Raw genomic sequence first — 20,368 nt, forward strand, 5'->3', positions numbered from 1 at the left:
TGACAGGCAATAAAATCTTGTCCTGTGAGTAAACTAGCAGTGATGGCTTGGGACATTCCTATTCATCACTGACTTTTTCTCCAAGAAGTTTACATTCCATCAAAACAGAACAGTTTGGCAAATTTCCTAATCATATCAGAGCCAGACCGGAAAAAAGGATGATGAACAGGGTGAACTCCCAACAGATGTCCATCACTGTAGTACTTCAGAGATAGAGCTCTTCACATCCACCTGTTAATTCAGAACATTTTGTACCAGAAACCCTTGGTAGGAAGCCTGAGCAACAGACTCCTTTGCCTTCACTTGGAAAAGGAAGTTTCTGTGTGCCTTTCCCTCTCTTATTATTTAAAACGTCATCCTGAAAATTCAAAAGGATGATCCCAAATTCCTCTTAGTGACTCCATTTTGGCCCAGACAACATTAGTTTTCCATTACTTTACAGTTAGCCAGGGGCAATCTCCACATATTATCCCACAGGATTTGATTACACAGCACAAGAGCTGTCTCATTCACCCAAACCTGAAGACTCTGATTGTCTCAATGGTATGTATGCTAAACTTTATCTTTTTGTTAGGCACATTTATTCTGAAGCTAGACAACTTGTACCTAGAATATCATATATACCTAATTGGAAAAGAATGTCTTTTTGGTGCCAAAAGAGGTTTGGATCCCAATCGGGCAAAGATGCCTTCTATCCTCCACTGTTTGTGAGCTCCTCAATTTGGGTCTGGTGCACACTTCCATTAAAGTACGTTTGTCAGCCATTTCAGCTCGTCTTCTAGTGACTCTATCTGTTTCTTCATGTTTTGAGGTCATGCAGTTTCTAATGCAGTTTCTAAAAGACATCCTGCACATTAAGCTCTCCAGGAAATCTATGGGACCTGAGTTGTGCTTGAAGCATTATTTTTGCCACCATTTGAACCATCTTCTTCTGCTTTAAAATATTAGGTAAAACAGTTCTTGTTGCTGTAACCTCTGCTGAAAGGGTCTCTGAGTTTTAAGCCCTAATGTCCACTGCATGTTTTCTGGATTTTACAAGGACAGTGTGTCCCTTAGAGCTAACCCTTTCTTTATGCCTGTGGTGGTCACTGAAATGTCTTCGAACCAATCTATGCACATTCCTGCATTTTCCTAACCCTCAAAATAAAGGTGAAACTTTTCTTCATTTGCTAGATGTCCACAGGCAACTAAGATTTTATTGGGACAAAACTATGTAAATGTGAAAATCTCATCAGTTGTTCATTTCCTGTTATAGTAAAAAAAACACAAGGTTTTCCAGTATCCACATAAATAATTTCTAGAGGGGTATCCCTTAGTTCATGCTGTCATTACCTCCATGGTAAATCCCTTCATGGTAATGTCAAAGATCATTCTCCAAGTACTGGAACTTCTTATGGAGACTTTTTACAAGGCTTGATTCCAAATCCATGCTAGAGGCAGCTACTTGGTGTGCTATTCACATTTTTATCAAATCATTACAAGATTGATGCCTTTCCCAGAGACATAGCAGGATTTGCAAAATCCATACTTCATTTGTTAATTTTTTATTTTTTTTTAGTTCTGTATTTCTTACCCACTTCCAGTATATATAAAAGCTTTGTGAATTGTGACATTATTTTGGTGTTACTGCAGCAGTGATCTAATGATGAAAAAAAGAGTTATTTATGTATTTATTTATTTACATTTGTTGACCAGGAGAAAAGCTCCACAGTTAAAATAAACAGACAGTAGTTACATTGGATTACATAGCGATTAACAATATAACATAGCAATTACTTACAACATATTTACAGATGAAGAACATAGCACATCAGTAGACGACTAGAATCTTTATCTGTGAAGTACATAACAGACATTAACAAATGTTACAATAAGAAGTTCTTGCTGTATAATAAGTACTAGGCTTATGAGCATCTGAGCTTGCTATAATCAAGGTAGTTAGTGGAGTGGAAAGAAAGGTAGTGGTTGGATAGGGTGGGTGATTTTAGACTGGGAGTTGCAAGGCCATAGCCAGCATGTTTTTAGGTGCGCTTTTAGTAAAGTTTTGAAGTGGGTGCATGATGGTACAGAGGTAATTGTGGGTGGGAGGGAGTTCCATAATTTGACTATGGTGCAAGAGAATAGTGCTTCACCTGCAGAGTTATTGGCTTTAGTGATCTGCAAGTGATTTTTATATGTTATATAAGAACTTAGCATTACAGTAGATGCTAGAATAGAGCAATGATGCAGCATTTACACCCTCCTACCAGTACATTGTTTTTTTTCTTTTTTTTCCCCTTGGCCATGGTGGAATCCCGTTTTTCCTTTTCTTCCCACTCTGACTCCTGCCTGAGTCTTTTCTGTATAGTAAATCTTGATGTTCTGAGGCAAGAATGCACTGAGGATTTTCACACTCATATGTCACTTGTGTACCAGACCATAGTTCTCCTGCTTAGGTCTAAATTTAGACATGCAGCAATAGAGGAAGAACCACCTAATTTTTTTCATACTGGTCAGATATATGGTATCTTTGGCAGGATACATCCCATTTCAGCTGTGAAGAGATGCCCAGTGAATTTGAAAGGACAGAAGCACTTACTCTATTTGAGCATCTACTGTTTTTACACAGTTGTACTATATACCCTTCATATAGGTAACACTGCAACTGTAGAGCTGTTCAGAAAACATTTTGTTGACTAGACCCATACAACATATTTGTTTCTGTTTGAACACATTCTTACTAATTGGTCCTAACATTTCTACTTATTTTTCAGAGTTACTGGTGGAGAACTTTTTGAAGACATTGTAGCCAGGGAATATTATAGTGAAGCTGATGCCAGGTGAGTTTTAAACTACTAAATTTTGACAAGTGAATTCTGCTGCACTGTTTTATCCTCTAACTGTTATGCAGAACATATCAAGACACTTAACTGTACCCCAAATTAACCCTTTAAGCAGTAACAGGGTGTTGTGTCTCTCACATGAATTAAGTGCCATTGTGGGATTGGTATGTCCAGGAATGTACTGGATAGGTGGTGACAAAGTTGAGCTGAACAACATTCTGGCAGTTTAGTTGCCTTTCTCTGTGTGTGATATAGAGTAAATTTTGTGTTCTGGTCAGTATGGAGAGGGCAAATCTTATTGTAAACCTGCAGTACATACATTTTTGAACAGAGTATGGTGAATGTTTTGGAGAGGAAATTGAGCACAGTAAATCTTAGCTTTGTCTATTCCCCTATCTTAGATGCCTAGCTCTGTCACTCATTGCTGAACAAATTTTCATGCCTCAGTAGCCAGAAGTGGCAATAAGGCACTCTTAATGGAGAAATGGAGATAAGTGTTGAACCATTTAACATACTAGCAATTTTTATTTATTGTAGTATCCACCTAAGACTGAGTTAGCCCAGGTCTCCTTTTATTTGCTTAAACTCTCACAATGTTGACATGTCAGTATTCTTACATTGTCCAGTGTTCCTCAGATTGTTAATGTGGTATGGTTATTTAAAAACATAATATGCCTTTTTACTACTGTTTAAATGAAGGTCTGAATTATAGCCATTGCTTTAATGTCTTGAAGCCACCTCTGTAGGAGTTTGTGAAGAAAGAGCAGCAGTGAGACAGTGTGAGAGACTGAAAGAAGTAGCTGATTTACAGCTGTTAATTTGAGCTTGTCTTTGTCACTGCACAATGCTAGAGGTACTTTTTGACGTGTGTCCATTCAGCTGTCTTGCACCCGTAACCACTGCTCACTTTTATCAGGATGGGGATGGATTTTTGAAGAGCTCTTTTGTGCTTTGGCTGTAGGATCACAGTTTTCTTAAAGGTTGATACCAGTAGCACAAACTCTGTTCAGATATTCATTATGTTTATAAATGCTGCTTGATTCATAACATATTAAGGACTTCACACTTTTTTCAGAAGGCAAACAAAATACAATGAAGGGCAGTACTCTGCCTGGGAATCTCTTTTCTTCATAAGGTGTAGAAAAGAGAGATTAGTATCTTTCTCAGTACATGTGATATGTGGTGCAGCTTTTCTAAACTTACAAATTATGCAATAATCACTGAGCCCTGGGAGGCAAAGTTTTTTCAAAGGCTCAGGAAAATGACTTGGGGAAGCAGCCAGGTAGCAACTTTGCTTTTTATTTTTGTCATCATTAGCTTGAGCTCCATGTGAAACAAGGAGATGAGATGTAACTACTTTAGTTAGAAGTGAAGAGCTGTCAGCGTATTTCACTATATTATTCACATTATAATGGCCATTTAACTAAGTTTTGGTTCATATTTATCCTTTCCAGGAATCTAGTTCTTCAGAAGTAACCTAATAATTTGCTATTACTGGTATTGCAGTCACTTAATCCAAACAAAAGCATTATTCCACAGGTTTCTGAGTGATGTCTGCTAGGCCCATCTCTTCTGAGAACAGTTCTTTATATCGCATCAGTTTGAGTATCATACAAAGACCAGAGCAGCCACAAATTTATCTGTTTATTTTTGTGTGTTGGCATAGTTTGTCATAGTCATTCTGGATACTTTTGCCTATTTTCACACTTTTATATTGTTTTAAAAGTAACTGGTTTAGCAAGAGTTCTTAGTTTTACTGTCTGAATCTTCAACCTACATTTTCTTTTGCTGGCAAAAAATTATAGCTATGGGGACTTCCAAGATGGCCGCACATTGAGTAACAGCTTAATGTCAGCTCTCCAAGTGTGAAAACAGAAACTTGGAAAAGAGAGCCAGTGAATTTGTCTTTTTTGGTAAATTTCAGTTACTGGCTAGAAAGTGCACTGCCTGGATGCCAGCAAAGAAAGAAAATAGAGAACCTGAAAGAAAATCAATCAGAAAAGATGAGGAGAAAACACTGGCTGGGAAGAATCCTGCTGCTGTTCAGCAGAAAGCAGTTCAAGCTCGAGCTTTGGCGCAAGACATGACTTCCAGTAATCTAGAGGAAAAAAATAAGTCAAATGTGCTCAAAGCTGATTAAAATAAACAAAACACTGAAGGGAGTATATCAGCTCAAATAACAGAAGGCTGAAAAAATGGAAGAAGCTTTAAATAAGCTGAACAAAATTTACAAATCATAGGTCAAAATGAAGAAAAGGCTAGCTGAGTATGAGACTGCTAAAGAAGAGATGTTTCAAAAAATGGTAGAAGGACAGAACACATAGGGAAAATCTGAGATTTTCTGCTGTAGCAGAGGAACTAGAAGGAACAGACTGTACTGATTTTATAAAGGCACAAATAAGCAACTAGACTGGTATTTCACAGCAGTAGTTGTTAATTGAAGGGTAAGTAATGTGTGTGTGCCATACCTGGCTATGAGAAAGCAGCCAATATTCCCCTAATAGTAAAGATGTAATCCTACCATCAGAAAGAGTGGATTCTGACAAAACTGTGGCAGAAGGACAAAGTGCTAAACATTGGAGGCAGTAGAGTCTTTGTGGAAAATGATTACTCTTCTGCCTGGTGTGCAGTAAGTCTATCAATCAGGGAATGTCGAGAATAATAGAATTATGTCATTCGAATACAGTGCACCCTTTGGAATGACCAGGCATTTGTAATAGCTGGAGCGGCAACAGAGGTTTCTCACTAAAAGAATACAAAGTAAATAATATGCACTGTGCACACTGCCTCAAAGCCCTGTCCCTGTACTCTGTCTCCTACAGACTACTGATGGGCTAACCTGCAAGGCATTCTCCTGTCTAGCCATAAAGGATATGCTACACCTTTCTAAAACAGCATTAGAATTACACAATCTAAGGATCTAAACTTTGTCTGTGACCTAATCATATCAGGTTGGAGGTACAGATATGTGTCTCCGAGATTACTCCTCCTCTGGAACAAACTCCCTATTCATGTGAAACAGAGCTCTTCCTTAAGCGTATTGAAATGTAATTTTGACCAATGCATGGGAAATCGCAAATTCACCCCTGGCTTGGTGCCTGTGGCTCTTATGGGCATGAGCAGTTTGTAGATGTGCTAAGGCACAGGCATATACCAAAACTGTTGTTGGCCATGGGTATTAATAATTGGGAAAATTGGGGCATGAATGGATGGGCTTACAAAGACTTTAGAACCATTAGCCTAGTAACCTATGATCTTATGAAAAGCAGGAATATTTTTTCCTGGAAGGTCAGTCATTTTTTGATGCAGAATGTGCTAAGAAATACTAAAGGTTGTTCAGTAAGAAGTGAACTATCACAAATAAGGGGACTCTGCTTCTTATTCTTCTGATACTAAACCTCATGGAGTGACAATAGCAGTGAAACATTTTCCAGTGTTCCAAAGCAAAATGCTTGAGAGACAGAAAAAAGCACAGGAGTTGACTAGAAGAGCCAAGGAGCAAGTTGGAAATGATCCAGAGACTGCAGCTGCGAGATGGAGAGCAACAGGAAGAAAACCAGCAACTGGGAAATGAATGAATAACTGTGAGATTACAAGGCATCAATCACATTTGTGAAATATGGCGGAATAAGAAAACTTGGAAGTATTGGACTTTTTGATTTTGTTAAACCTGTAGGGGACTCCAAAGCATATGCCCTACTTCATGTCATTAATGTCATATATTGCATGTTATAAAGTAAATAAAATCACTAATTTTTTGTGTAATAGGGATACTAAAGTAACAGGTGCCCTTTTTTCTTTTTTTTTTCTTGTATAGTTTTAAAATATTTAGACACTGCAGTGTAAAGAGAGAAGAAAGCCTGAACAAAAGAGCATGATACAAGTAAAACTAATATGCTTTTTCTTAATGTTGCATAGGTGAATGACTGGATTAAGGTCACTGGCTTGATCTAACAACAGGTTTTAAAAAGAAGCAAGTAAATAAAAGAACATTAAATGTGTTGAAAAGTTTTCAATTAGCAAATAAATGTTCACAGTGCAACATGAGAAGCTTGTAGCTGAAGGTAACTGTGTGCCTGGTTCTTATGTTTTTAAGGAGATAAACTGATACGGGTAATAAAAACAGCATACTCTTGTCTTTCAATGGCTACAAAATAATGTTTTCTGAAAGCAATGAAGTTTTTTACATCTGAGAGAGGACTAAAGATAAGATAAAAACAGACAATACTTGTGGAAAGTAGCACAGGCTGTACCATGCTTCTTAGCATGGATAACCTTCATTCAAGCCTGTGAGTGTAGTTGTCAGTCTGGGACAATTGTTCCTGTAGGAGGGTTACACTTAATTATTTTGTGATGTACATAGTTTTGTGTGTTTGTGTTAAGTTAAAAGATTATGGGGTGTCCTGGGTGAGTGGGTTTTTTTGTTTGGGAGTTTTCATTAAAACAAAAAGTCTTGTAAAATGTGACATAGGTTCAAATGGATATGACAGGAAACAACTGTGTAAAAGATCAACCTGCCAAACAGTATGCATGTAACACAAAAGCTGAAACTAGACATTAAAAAAGCTGTTATACATAACAGGTGTGAATAATAACTTATAATGATAACACTTTCCATATTGTCTTTGAATGTAAATGGTCTTGCAAATGTATCCAAAAAAAAAGAGTAGTGAACTTTGTTCAAAATGCAGAGTGCAAATAGCTGTGCTACAGGAGACACATTTTCAAAGAACAGAGCATATGAATGTGATAAAGAAGGGATGTCAGAATGGTTATTCAGTGGAATGTCAGATACAGTTGAAAAGATGAGTCCTTATATTAATTGATAGAGGAGCTCCAATAATGATAAGGAGAAAAAAGATAATGATAGTAGATTTGTAGTAGTAAGTGACCTCTGGCAAGGAAGGAGGATTGCGCTGGCATGTATTTATATTCCACCTAAAACTGTTATGATGGAGCTTAAGAAATTTCTGGGAGAAAACTCAGCTTTCAGCAGGGAGCATTACTTATAAGTAGGGACTGAAATTTGATTCGCAACAGTGAGGATTTACCTGGGGGCCTAAAAGAGAAAATATAACAAAGGAGGGTAGATATTTGAAGAAATTTATGAAACATTTGGTATGGAAGACGTGAATTCAGTAGTAGGAGCTCAGAGGGAATTTTCATGTTCCGCAAGGTGCAAAAACTGGGCTAGGCTACACAGAAATTATATTTCACAGGAACATGTGCATTTAATTGAAAGTTCTGATATGCATCCAATAACTGTTTCAGATCACACACTCATAATAACTAAGATGTGTAATAAAATTAAAAATGAGACGCATCACTCTTCCCAACCTGTCTGTTAAACAGAGAAAAATTTAAGGAATGGGTAGTGGAAATTATTTGTAGTTATTAGGGAAAATAGAAATTTCTTCAGAAATCATAGGTAGGGAGTGGGATAAAAAGAAGTTGGAGTTTAAAAATAGAGTATAAATAAGATAAAAGAGATCTGATTAAGAAGAAACAAGAATTGTTTAAAGGGACTGACAAAGTTTAAACTATTGCAGAATAAGAAAAATCTCTCAGAACAAGAAGAGGTGCAACCTCAGAGTGCTAAAGAGAAAAATAATGATCTGCTATAATATGCACAAGTTTAGGAAGACTGCTGTTAATAATTCAAGAGCACAAAAGATTTTAGCACAACAGCTCAGGCAATAGAAAGTAGAAAGGGTTGTTGCCAAGCTTAGGTTGCCTATAATGAGAAAATAACCAGAGATCCTGTAGAGAGGTGTTTAGAAATATTTAAAAAATGTTATTGAAAATCTGTATAGCGAAGAATATAAATGGAGATGTTTATGGAAGAATTAAATATGCCAAGGTTAGAGGTGGATGAGGCTCAATTACTAACAGTTAAGATAGCAGGAGATGAGATAAAAATGTAGATTCATAACTGCATCTATATTACAAGATTGAATGCTTAGGTGATCGAGCACTTAAACATCGAACCCAAAATATTGAACGGTGCAGAAAAAACACGTCGGACAGGCACGGGGAAAAAAAAAATTTTCACACCCAAAGTAAGTGGGGGAGCTTCAACCCCCACACACCCCCTAACTAAATATACCAACTCCAAGATCACTCTACAGTAGACAAAATGGCAAAATCTAGAAAACGGCCAAGGGAAATTTTTCCCTGCGTTAAATCGGCCATTGCTGTCTTTTGCTTTTGATATTACAAGTTTGATGTTTTGGTGTTCGATCACTTAAGCATTCAATCTTGTAATATAGACCCTCATAACCAGTCTATTGAAAGTCTCCAGGAGTTGATGATATTCCTGTGGAAGTTTGGATGCTAGGAGGAAAGAAAGTGATAAAGGTCTGTGTGGCGATTGGGGAGAGATGGGTGAAGGCTGCCAGCCTAGTCAAATAGAATTTGATATAATTCTGGCATTTGTAAATAAATGTAAAAATACAGGCATGTTTTCTTGAGTGTAAAAGAATACTGTGAAATGTGGAACTGCAAAATATGTGAAAACATTACACTCTACTGGTGCAGTGAAGCATGTTGTGACCCTTTCATGTTAGAATTCGGCTCCAGTGAGTTTGGATGAAGGTTTCTTGCCCATTGTTTTAAGGCTAAAGTTTATGACCAGAATTTAGATGTGGAATGTGCTTTATTGCTCTGGTTTCTGTTAGAGTATACATGTGAATTGACTTATATTTTTGTAAGTTTCTAAGCAGGTGGTAGATTGCTAAATAATGCAGTGTGTGGCCTGACCAGGTGTCAAGCTGATGCAATATGAATACTATGAAAACCTAAGTGTCAAAATGATGTAATTTGGGAGGGCCTCAGCAGAGCTGTTGGTTAGTGTTTAAAAACTATTGTTCACTGAGAGACTGGGAGCATTTTGATCTTGGACATCTAACCCAGCACTGCATGCTGTTTACACATGTACGTTTTAGCACTGTGATTTCTTGTAGGAATAGTTAAAGCTAGTAAAGATTAATTAGGTATTTTGCTTTGAAATCAGACCTGTCCTACTGTATTATTTTAAGTTTCTGTGTGATCTCGGAACTCTTGGATATCTCTGTGGTGTAGTAGTTTTGTCTTGTGTTTTAATTATTTATTATTAAATATTTTTAAAACCTTCTGCCTTTGGCTGGTTTATGTAGAGATAAATTATGCTTTAGACTACATTATATATTTATAGAGTTTACTGTCTAAGCCCTTCCAATAAGCCTAGACTGAATAGTCACATTACCATTGGATTATAATATTGCACAGTAATAATTGGACACCCTTTCAAGGGCCTTTTAGTAGCTGATATTATTAGCTGGGTGGTGGCAAGGATTCCTACTGTATGGTCTGGGTGAAGGGGCACAGCTGGAGAATCTGTGCCAGCCTTTCCAAGGAGTGTCTGTGAAGTTGTATAAATACTTATCTCAAAGTGTGTGTGTTATGTCAGCTACTTGGGCAGGGACACGAAGCACTGGTTGGACAGAGAGGGTACTGGAGGTTTTAGCTTGCCCAGCTAGGGTGAGACCTGCACCCTATAGCTGTGCCAGTGGGGAGTCTTATTGGGGACCTGGTGATCAAGGGAGCAACCAGCCCCAGACTGACTGTGATCTCTGTGTGCACTTAAGGGAAATTGTACTTTACTGTCTGTATTAGTTACCCTTTCCTCTCTTCTATGAGTCGACCTCCCTGGTGTTAGTGGTGAGGATTGAAGCTCCTTGATTGCTGGGCCAGGGCACGGTCATCCCAAGTGGTTTGCAGTGGTGGGATCTTCTTCACACACTAATTGGCTTGTAGTAGTGTGGGTAGAGCGAATTCCTGTAGCTTATGTACAGTGATCTCCAAATGTGTTTTGTACTCTAAAACAGCCATGCATTTTATTTATTTTGTTAGCTTAGTGTTAGACAGGGTGAGCAGGCAGCATGTCAGCAGAAGAGTATGGAAACCTGACTAGGAGCCAGCTGGCAGAGATGTGCTAGGCTGGGGGACTGGTGCATGGAAATCTGACTAAGGCAGACCTATCCAATTCTGACAGTAGCTTATCCAATATTACCTTCTCCATTATTTTTTCACAATATGGTAGTAGACTTAAGGGAGACATGCGTGAATGGGCATACCTTCGTTGAAGGTTGTGCATCAGGGCTGGTAACTCGGCATGTAAAAATCAACTACCAATCATTAGTGGACCGGAGTTCCTCTGTGGCGACCCCTAACCAGGAAAAGCTGAAAGACACAAACAAACATGGTAGTAGACTTAAGGATCTATATGACTATAGGTTTGTCCTACTCCCCTTTTCCTTAGACAGGTTTAATAAGAGCATGTCTCTAATCTTGAGGAATCTCCCCATGTTTATATGACCTAGTAAATAACAGATATAATGGTACTATAAGTTCAGCATGCAATAAGAAAGAGGTTGAAAAGGTTCAACTTTTTATATGAAAATCAATGTTTTCTGTGCAGACTTTTGCTGAATAACCTACCAGTGAAAAAGCCAATTTGTTATAAAGCTGTGAATTAATGGTCATGCTTCAAATTTCTAGAAAAAGAAACTACAGAACGTGAATCCATGCTCTCTCTCTCTCACTCAAAAATGCAACATAGAGAATGTTGACAAGTCACCCACTACTACATATGCTTATAGTACTACTACCCATACAAATAGTATGCATCAAACACGTAAATCCACATACTCAGAGGTTCTCTCAAAAAACTTACTGAAACACCAGAAACCTCCAAAACACAAGTCTGCTACAACTAACACAGTCCCCACAGCACCCATGACACATAACAAAACCAGTGTCTCACCTACCAAGCCAGTATGGTGTAACACTGAAAAAACACATTTTCTTGTCATTGGAGTCTTAATAGTGATACACACAGATGTCCCACTCACCAGGTTGGACAAAGAGAAAGTCAGAGTCAGCTGCCTGTCCAGTTCCAAGATTCTTCAGATCATGCATGCACTCAGATCTCTTAGCAACAAGTACCATTATGACTCTGCCATAGTTCATGTTGGTGTGAATGATCTGAAACGTATCTCACTGGACTATATAGAGAGACATGGTTGAGTTTTCTGTGTATGTGTCCCAGTCAGGTATGTCCCTAGCTTTGAGCAGCATACTTCCCTCACCTAGAATGATCCCACAGTATAAACAAAAAATGATTGATTTCAGTAATTGGCTCAGTTTTTGGTGTCATTCAAAGGGGATCCCATTACTGTCAGCCTGGGAAGCCATTGTCGACAAACCTCGCTGCTTTGCCACAGACAGTTAGCACCTGGAACCTCTAGGCTTTTGGCTGCTGGCAAAGGCTCATGTCTCCTGCATAGTACCTTTTTAGGCAATGTCTCAAACAATATTTCCAATGTGAAATTAACCAATCAGAGCAAAACAAGGGCCATACTGCTAAATGCTAGGAACTTAAACCAAAAACTGCAATTCTTGGAAGCACTTCTACCACTAGAAGCTGTAGATGTCTGTGCAGTCACAGAAACCTGGTTCAAGGCCTCAGAGAGTACCCTGGCCTTGCAAGGCTACAATGCTTTCCACATCTTTAGACCACAAAATGAACATGTGAAAACCAAGGGAGATAGTGTTTCAATCTATGTTAGAGATAAATTCAACTCCCATATAGTTAGACTGGACAACTCCATGGACTTACTCCAGGTCCAGGATGCAATGGGTAAGACCCCCATTCAAGCCATATCCAGTTATAGATCCCCCTCCATGGGTCACAATGCCCATAAAGCCTACTGGACCAAACTGTAAACAATCCAAATTTTACCAAACAAACTGGTTATGAGGGATTTCAATTATCCCACCATCAACTAGGAAACCTTCACTAGCCCTAACTCGCTAGCACAAAAGTTCCTTGACTTTGTTAATTCAAATGCCCTTGAACAAATTGTCCATACCCTGACAAGGGGAACAACATTCTGGATCTAGTCCTCACCAAGATGTCAAACATATGCAGTGCCACAACTGGTGGACCCTCATTAGTTAAAACTGATCACAAATTAGTCACCTTCAAGCTGGCACTAACACCAGAACTCACAAAGGGTGAAACCAGACTAAAAAACTTCACCACAGTAAACAATACCCTCCTAGGTGAAGGTATAAATGCATTCCAAGCCCCACGCCAAGCTGGAAGTGGTAACTATGCCAAAACTTACACTAGCACTGTACAATCACTTGCATAAGTGTATACACTTGGCCATACCAGAAATAATCAAAGCCAGAGTCCCAAGTAAAAACAAGCTGCCTTGGTGGACATCCAGCCTCAACAAACTTTGCAATAAATGCAAAATGTTGCTGTCCAATAAAACAAAGTCAAGGCCCCAACAATGGAAAAGCACCCTCCTCAGCCTCAACATGCAAATAAGACAACTTGTCAAATCCTTCAAAGGTTCCATTGAGAGAAATTTAGCAAGTACAGCTAAGGATAACCATAAGGCATTTTACAGCTACATACATAAACTAAAGGGTAAGACCCAAGCATGTGCAGAACTAGTGGACAGTGGTATCACACACACTGACCCCACAGAGATAGCAAACCTGCTCGTGGATAGGTTTGGCAAACATTTCCCTCTTGTATCCGCTCCTAACTTACAACAAACCTTCCCCCAAACTCCATCCACCCTACGTATCTAAAGAGCAGACCCTCAAAACCTTGGCCAAGGTAAAAAAGCACAGCATCTATGGGACCAGCCTATAGCCCAGGCTGTCTTCTAGACAGGCTAAAACATGAACTAGTATCACCACTAAGTACCCTTTTCAGTCATAGCCTAACCACAGACTTTGTTCCTGTGGAATGGAAAAAAACAACAGTTATACCCCTACACAAAGGTGTCCTAGCAACAGACTCAGGGAATTACAGACCCATAAGCCTGACCAGCCTCATCTGTAAGACCATGGAACATATCATTATGTACCTCATAAATAAAGACATGGCTGACCTCCAAGTCCTGGATCCTATCCAATTCAGCTTTGTGAAGGGCAGATCCTGCCTGTTAAATCTGGTGGATTTCTTTGAAAATGTGACCAAGGCCATTGATGAGGGCAAATCTGTGCACACAACATACCTTGACTTGACAACGGCTTTCAAAACAATCCCAGATTTAGGTATTACCGATAAACTTAGCAAACTGAATGTAAACTCCTTCATTGTAAGATGGGATGCCAACTGGCTCACAAACTGGACACACACTATCAAAGTGGGTGACTCCATATTAATCAGTAGACCTGTTAACAGTGGGGTACCACAGGGGTCAGTGCTGGGCCCCCGACTGTTTGGTATATACTTCTCAGAAGTTCAAGTCAAAACTAAGGGGTTGTGGCTGATCAAGTTTGCAGACGACTGCAAATTAGATGCAATCATTGACTCCACAAATGATGTCAGTATACTCCAGGAGCATCTCACACAGATCAACTGGTGTATTAGTCAAGGTCTCAAACTAAATGCAAAGAAATGCATCATGATTCCCTTTGGAGCAAACATCTCAGATCAACAACAATACCCTAAGTTTCCATGAAGTGGTAAGGGACCTGGAATCAGAAGTTGACTGCAACCTTAACTTTGACCACCATGTATCTACTGTAGTAAGAAAGCCTTTCTATATTGCACACTTGATTAGTAATGACATTGCCTTGAGTGCAAAAGAAGTTATAAACCCCTATACTTGGCACTTACCAGGCCCATTATTGAGTATAATGCCCCATTTGGCATGTACCATACTAAGCACATGCAGCAATTAGAGTGACCTCAGAGGTTTCTAACAAAGAAGATCAAGGGGCTCCAGCCTGTGCCTTACACAGGCTGACTAAAGTCCCTGTCACTATACTCTGTATCGTATAGACTTCTTAGGGGAGACTTGTGCCTGGACTACAGAACATAGACCCAAACCTAATGAACTTGCTGCATATCCATAAATCAAATTGGACCAGGGCTACCTATTCCAGGGACCTGAATATGGCCTACAACTTAAATAGGACATGCTGGAGGGACAGATTTATCTCCCAGCGACTGCTGTGTCTTTGGAACAGGCTACCAATTGATATGAAACAGACCACCTCTATGACACTGTTCAAGAGGAACTGGGATGAGTGGATGGCGCACCATGAATTCTTACTGGGGATAGAGCCCAAAACCCTCCTGGACAATGGGCAGTCATCACTAAATGTGATCTTTGGTACTGACCAGCATTTCTATGGAATTACATTGGGATGAAATGGCTATGCTTAAAATGACCTCTAGGTCTAGGTCGATAGGCTAGTAATCTTCTTCTATGATTGCAGCCTTGGTTACAGCTGCATCAGAAAACAGCAGCCTGGAGGACAATCAGACTGACAGTGGAGATACAATATCCTTGGAGAATGGACAGTTCAACTTTTTTGCAGTGGACTTAAAAATCCAGCTGGAGCTAAAGAGACTTGAGTTGGAGGCCAGGCATATGGAACTAGAAGCAGCCGAGAAAATGAGGAGTCTACAAGCTGATGAAAATGAACGGCAGAGGAGGCATGAGAGGGTAATGCTGACTCTTCGCCAGAGTCATCGAGGTAATGGGGAAGGGAGTAACCGGACCCCAGAAGCACAAAAGGTCAGTAAATTTCTTCCACAGTTTAAAGAGGGGGATAATTTTGATAGCTTCATTCATATGTTTGAGTGGGTATATAAACGGTATGAAGTTGACCAAGGGCTCTGAGTACAGTTCCTGACCCCCTTACTCCATGGTAAAGCTGTAACTTCTGTAGCAAAAATGCATTACACTGACTGTTTTGATTATACTGCTGTGAAAAGAAACTTGTTAGAATGTTTTAAGCTAACACCTGAAATGTATAGGAAAAAGTTTTTTGAGCATAGGTGCAAGACAGATGAAAATGTATGTGAATATATTGCTGAACTGAGCACTTATTTTCATAACCGGGTGAGTGGATGTCACGTCACCACTTTTGAAGGGCTAGCAGACTTTTTGGTAAGGGAACAAGCTCTTAGCACTTTGCCTGAGGACATGAGGATCTGGTTAGCTGATAGACAGTGTGCTACTTCAGAGGAGTTGGGGAAGAAGGGAGACCTATACCTAGCATGCAGGGCAGCCCTGCACAGGAAAGGGACCCCCAGTACTGCTCATGGGACTAAAGGAACCCATGGTGGGCAGCACAGACTGCCCCAACAGAATCCACCAGTAGCAGGGGAAGCCACTAGTCCAGGTACATGTCCAGGAGCTAGGGTTAAATGTTTTGAATGCAACCAGTGGGGCCATGTGGCATACAGATGTCCACGGAGGCAAGGTGAGAAACCAAAGGTGATGGAGCCAGTAAGTGGGAAAGACAAAATGCCAACAGTGTGTTGTCTTGAGACAACAGGGGTATGGAACTACCATCCTGCAGATGTCCTGAGAGGGAAGGATTTGGATGAGGCAGTATAATGTACTTCTGCAGTTATACGCAGTGAGGCTAGGAGACAAGCATGTGGGTCTGGTAGCCTGGGGGAGACCCAGGCAGATTGCATACTTGCAGCCAAGACTGCTGAGGTGGTTACTTATGGGAGTGAGCTATGCTGTAGCAGTGAGACTGAAATTGAGCCACAGCCACTTGTGGGTACTGATGTTCCCTTGGACAGGGTAGCTGCAAAGGTAGAGGTGAGTAGTAGTACCCAGGCTGACAGTGAGGCACCGCTATCAGAGGATGCCAGACTTCCTGTGGAAGGGGAGCTGGGAAGGGTTACAAGGAGAGAGCTGAGACAGGCTCAGCTCTCAGACCCTACATTGCAAGGCCTGAGGCAGGTAGCTAGGGAGGCACCTGATTCTCAAGGGAAGGGGGAATCTGTATACTGGAACAAAGGATTACTGTACAAAGAGTAGACCCCTGAGGGAGGGCTAGAAGGTGAGAGAGTACAGCAGTTGGTAGTGCCTAGAGCTTACCGTCTGGCACTTCTAGCCGTAGCCCATGATATTCCCCTTTGCAAGTCATATGGTCATAAAACATACAAAGAGGCGTATTATGCAAAAAATTCTATTGGCCTGGAATTTCCAGAGATGTAACAGGGTACTGCAGGACCTGTGAGCAGTGCCAAAAGGTAGGCAAGGCAGGAGACAAGGTGAGAGCTCCTTTGATGCCTTTGCCTATGATTGAGGAGCCATTTCAGAGGGTAGCTATGGATATTGTGGGTCCTCTGAGTACCCCAAGGTTCCACAGGGAAAAAGTATATCTTAGTGTTTGTAGAGTATGCTACATGATACCCTGAGGCAGTGCCTTTGTCCTCCATTGAGGCCGAGAAGGTGGCAAATGCTTTGCTAGAGATTTTCAGCACGGTAGGTTTCCCAAACGAAATACTGTCTGACAGAGGTGCCAATTTTATGTCAAACCTGCTGGCTTTTCTGTGGAAGTCCTGTGGGGTGAAGCACATTAAGACTACCCCCTACCATCCCCAGACTAATGGTCTTGTTGAGAGGTTAAAGTCTGCAATCAAGTCAATGCTATGGGCATTTGCAGATCAGTTTAAGAGGGAGTGGGAGAAATATTTGCCCCATCTGTTTGCTTACAGAGAGGTTCCCCAGGAATCCACAGGTTTTTCACCCTTTGAGTTGCTGTATGGGCATAGGGTGAGGGGACCTCTAGATTTAATTCAAGATGAGTGGGAAGCTGAGTGTGAGTCTCACAAGGAGTCTGTTGTGGCGTATGTCCTGAACCTCAGGTCAAGGCTCAGGGAACTCATGGGCCTGGCCCAGGAGAACCTAGCAGAAGTCCAACAACAGAAAAAGGCATTGTTTGACAGGAATGGTTGAGCCAGAGAGTATGCTGTAGGGCAGCAGATGATGGTTCTCATTCCTGTCGGACACAAGTTGCAAGCAGCTTGGGGGGGACCCTACAAGTTAGTAAGAAAGGTAAGTGATGTTAACTACATGGTGGAACTGCTAGGCAGAAGGCAGGGGCACAGATTGTACCATGTTAACATGATGAAACCTTACCATGATAGGGTGGCCCATGTGCTGAGCATTTGCAGTGGATTGCAGGAGTCTGAGAGAGATCTTGTGATTGATCTCCTCAGTGAGGCTCGGGCTGACACCTCGGTGGAAGGGGTAGCAATGTCCCAGCAGCTATCTCCTACCCAGGTTCAAGAAATCCGAGCAGTGTTGCAGGAGTTTGGGGGGCATGTTCACCGGGAAACCAGAGAGCACCCACCTGGTGCAGTACCAGGTGGATACAGGACCCCAAAGGGCCTATCAGACAAGCCCCATATATGGTGCCTGAGAGAGTCAAACAGACTCTGAAGGAGGCGATACAGGAGATGTTTGAACTAGGGGTGATTCAGGAGTCCAACAGTCCCTGGGCCTCCCCAGTGGTACTGGTGCCAAAGAAGGATGGCAGCACCAGGTTCTGTGTGGATGACAGGAAATTAAATAGTCACACAGAGTCGGATGCTTACCTCATGCCTAGGACAGATGAGACCCTAGAGCAGTTGGGTGGGGCTAAGTATCTTACAACCATTGATCTTGCCAAGGGTTACTGGCAGGTGCCCTTGACTCCCAATGCTAGACAGAAGTCAGCCTTTGTGACTCCTTTTGGCTTGTAGGAGTTCACAAAGATGCCCTTTGGGATGAGGAATGCCCCAGCGACTTTCCAGAGGCTGGTAGATCATATCTTAGCAGGAGCAGGAGGGTTTACCCTTGCTTACATGGATGATATTGCTATCTACAGCCATTCCTGGCAAGAGCACCTTCAGCATGTCAGGGAGGTGCTGGTCAGACTACAGAGGGCTGGGTTGACCATTAAGCCGAGCAAATGTCAGGTGGGTATGGCGGAGGTCTCTTACCTAGGACATAAAGTGGGAAGTGGTAAGATAAGGCCAGAACCTGTCAAAGTGGAAGCTATTCAGACATGGCCTGCACCTGTTACCAAAAAGCAGTTGAGGGCATTCTTAGGGACAGCAGGGTACTACATAAAGTTCGCTCCCAAGTATAGTACCATAGCTGCTCCCCTCACAGACCCAACAAGGAAGAACAGGCCAGATAAGGTAGTGTGGACCTCAGCATGTGAGCAGGCATTTCAGAAGCTTTGGGAGATCCCCCTGTGTTAGCCAGTCCAGACTATAACAAATAATTTGTTGTGCAGGTGGATGCTTCAACTATGGGGTGGGGGCTGTACTTAGCCAGATTTCTTCAGAGGGAGAAGAGCACCCAGTGGTTTATCTCAGTCGTAGGATCCAACCCAGGGAGGAATGCTATGCAGCGGTAGAAAAGGAATGTCTAGCCATAGTTTGGGCACTACAAAAACTTCAGCCTTATCTATATGGAAGAAAATTCACTGTGATGACAGATCACAACCCTCTAACATGGTTAAACAGAGCCAGTCAGCAAAATGCCAAGTTGCTAAGATGGAGCCTGGGGTTGCAAGCATATGATATGTCAGTGCAGCACCACAGTGGGAGTAGCAATGCCAATGCAGATGGGCTGTCAAGACAGGGAATGGGGTGAGGTACACCCAGATAGACCTGACACTCTCAAGTGATGTTTCTCAAGGGGCATTTCAAAAACTTGCTTGAATTCCCCAGGGGGGGAAGAGATGTGATGACTGGGAAGAGATGGGTGAAGGCTGCCAGCCTAGTCAAATAGAATTTGATATTCTGGCATTTGTAAATAAATGTAAAAATACAGGCATATTTTCTTGAGTGTAAAAGAATACTGTGAAATGTGGAACTGCAAAATATGTGACAACATTGCACTCTTCTGGCCCAGTGAAGCACGTTGTGACCCTTTTATGTTAGAATTCGGCTCCAGTGAGTCTGGATGACGGTTTCATGCCCATTGTTTTAAAGCAAAAATTTATGACCAGATTTTAGATGTGGAATGTGCTTTATTGCTCTGGTTTCTGTTAGAGTATACATGTGAAATGACTTGTATTTTAAGTTTCTGAGCAGGTGTTAGATTGCTAAATAATGCAGTTTGTGGCCTGTGAACTCAGACCAGGTGTCAAGATGATGCAATATGAATACTGGAAAAACCTAAGTGTCAAAATGATGTAATTTGAGAGGGCCTCAGCAGAGCTGTTGGTTAGTGTTTAAAAACTATTGTTCAGTGAGAGACTGGGAGCATTTTGATCTTGGACATCTAACCCAGCACTGCTTGCTCTTTACACATGTAAGTTGTAGCACTGTGATTTCTTGTAGGAATAGTTAAAGCTAGTAAATATTAATTCAGTATGTTTCTTTGAAATCAGACCTGTCCTAAATTTCTGTGTGATCTCTGAACTCTTGGATATTTCTGTGGTGTAGTGGTTTTGTCTTGTGTTTTAATTATTTATTATTAAATATTTTTAAAACCTTCTACCCGTGGCAGGTTTATGTAAAGATAAATTATACTTTAGAGTACATTATATATTTATAGACATTACTATCTAAGCCCTTCCAATAAGCCTAGACTGAATAGTCACATTATCATTGGATAATAATATTGCACAGTAATAACTGGACACCCTTTTAAGGGCCTTTTAGTAGCTGATATTATTAGCTGGGTGGTGGCAGTAATTACTACCGTATGGTCTGGGTAAAGGGG

General features: G+C 40.9%; 1 protein-coding gene across 12 annotated transcripts in view; it reads left to right on the forward strand.

Annotated features, from left to right (window-relative positions):
* CAMK2B (calcium/calmodulin dependent protein kinase II beta) overlaps window positions 1-20,368 on the forward strand; it is a 3,372,251-nt gene that overhangs the window by 979,102 nt on the left and 2,372,781 nt on the right. For all 12 annotated transcript variants that reach the window (XM_044084245.1, XM_044084244.1, XM_044084249.1 and 9 more), the window contains exon 5: window positions 2,754-2,819. In XM_044084245.1, coding sequence (XP_043940180.1) covers window positions 2,754-2,819 — 66 coding nt within the window. The remainder of the gene's footprint in view (window positions 1-2,753; window positions 2,820-20,368) is intronic.

The sequence above is a fragment of the Protopterus annectens genome, chromosome 9.part0 (assembly GCF_019279795.1).
Source record: "Protopterus annectens isolate FY-2018-M chromosome 9.part0, PAN1.0, whole genome shotgun sequence".
Classification (NCBI taxonomy): domain Eukaryota; kingdom Metazoa; phylum Chordata; order Ceratodontiformes; family Protopteridae; genus Protopterus; species Protopterus annectens.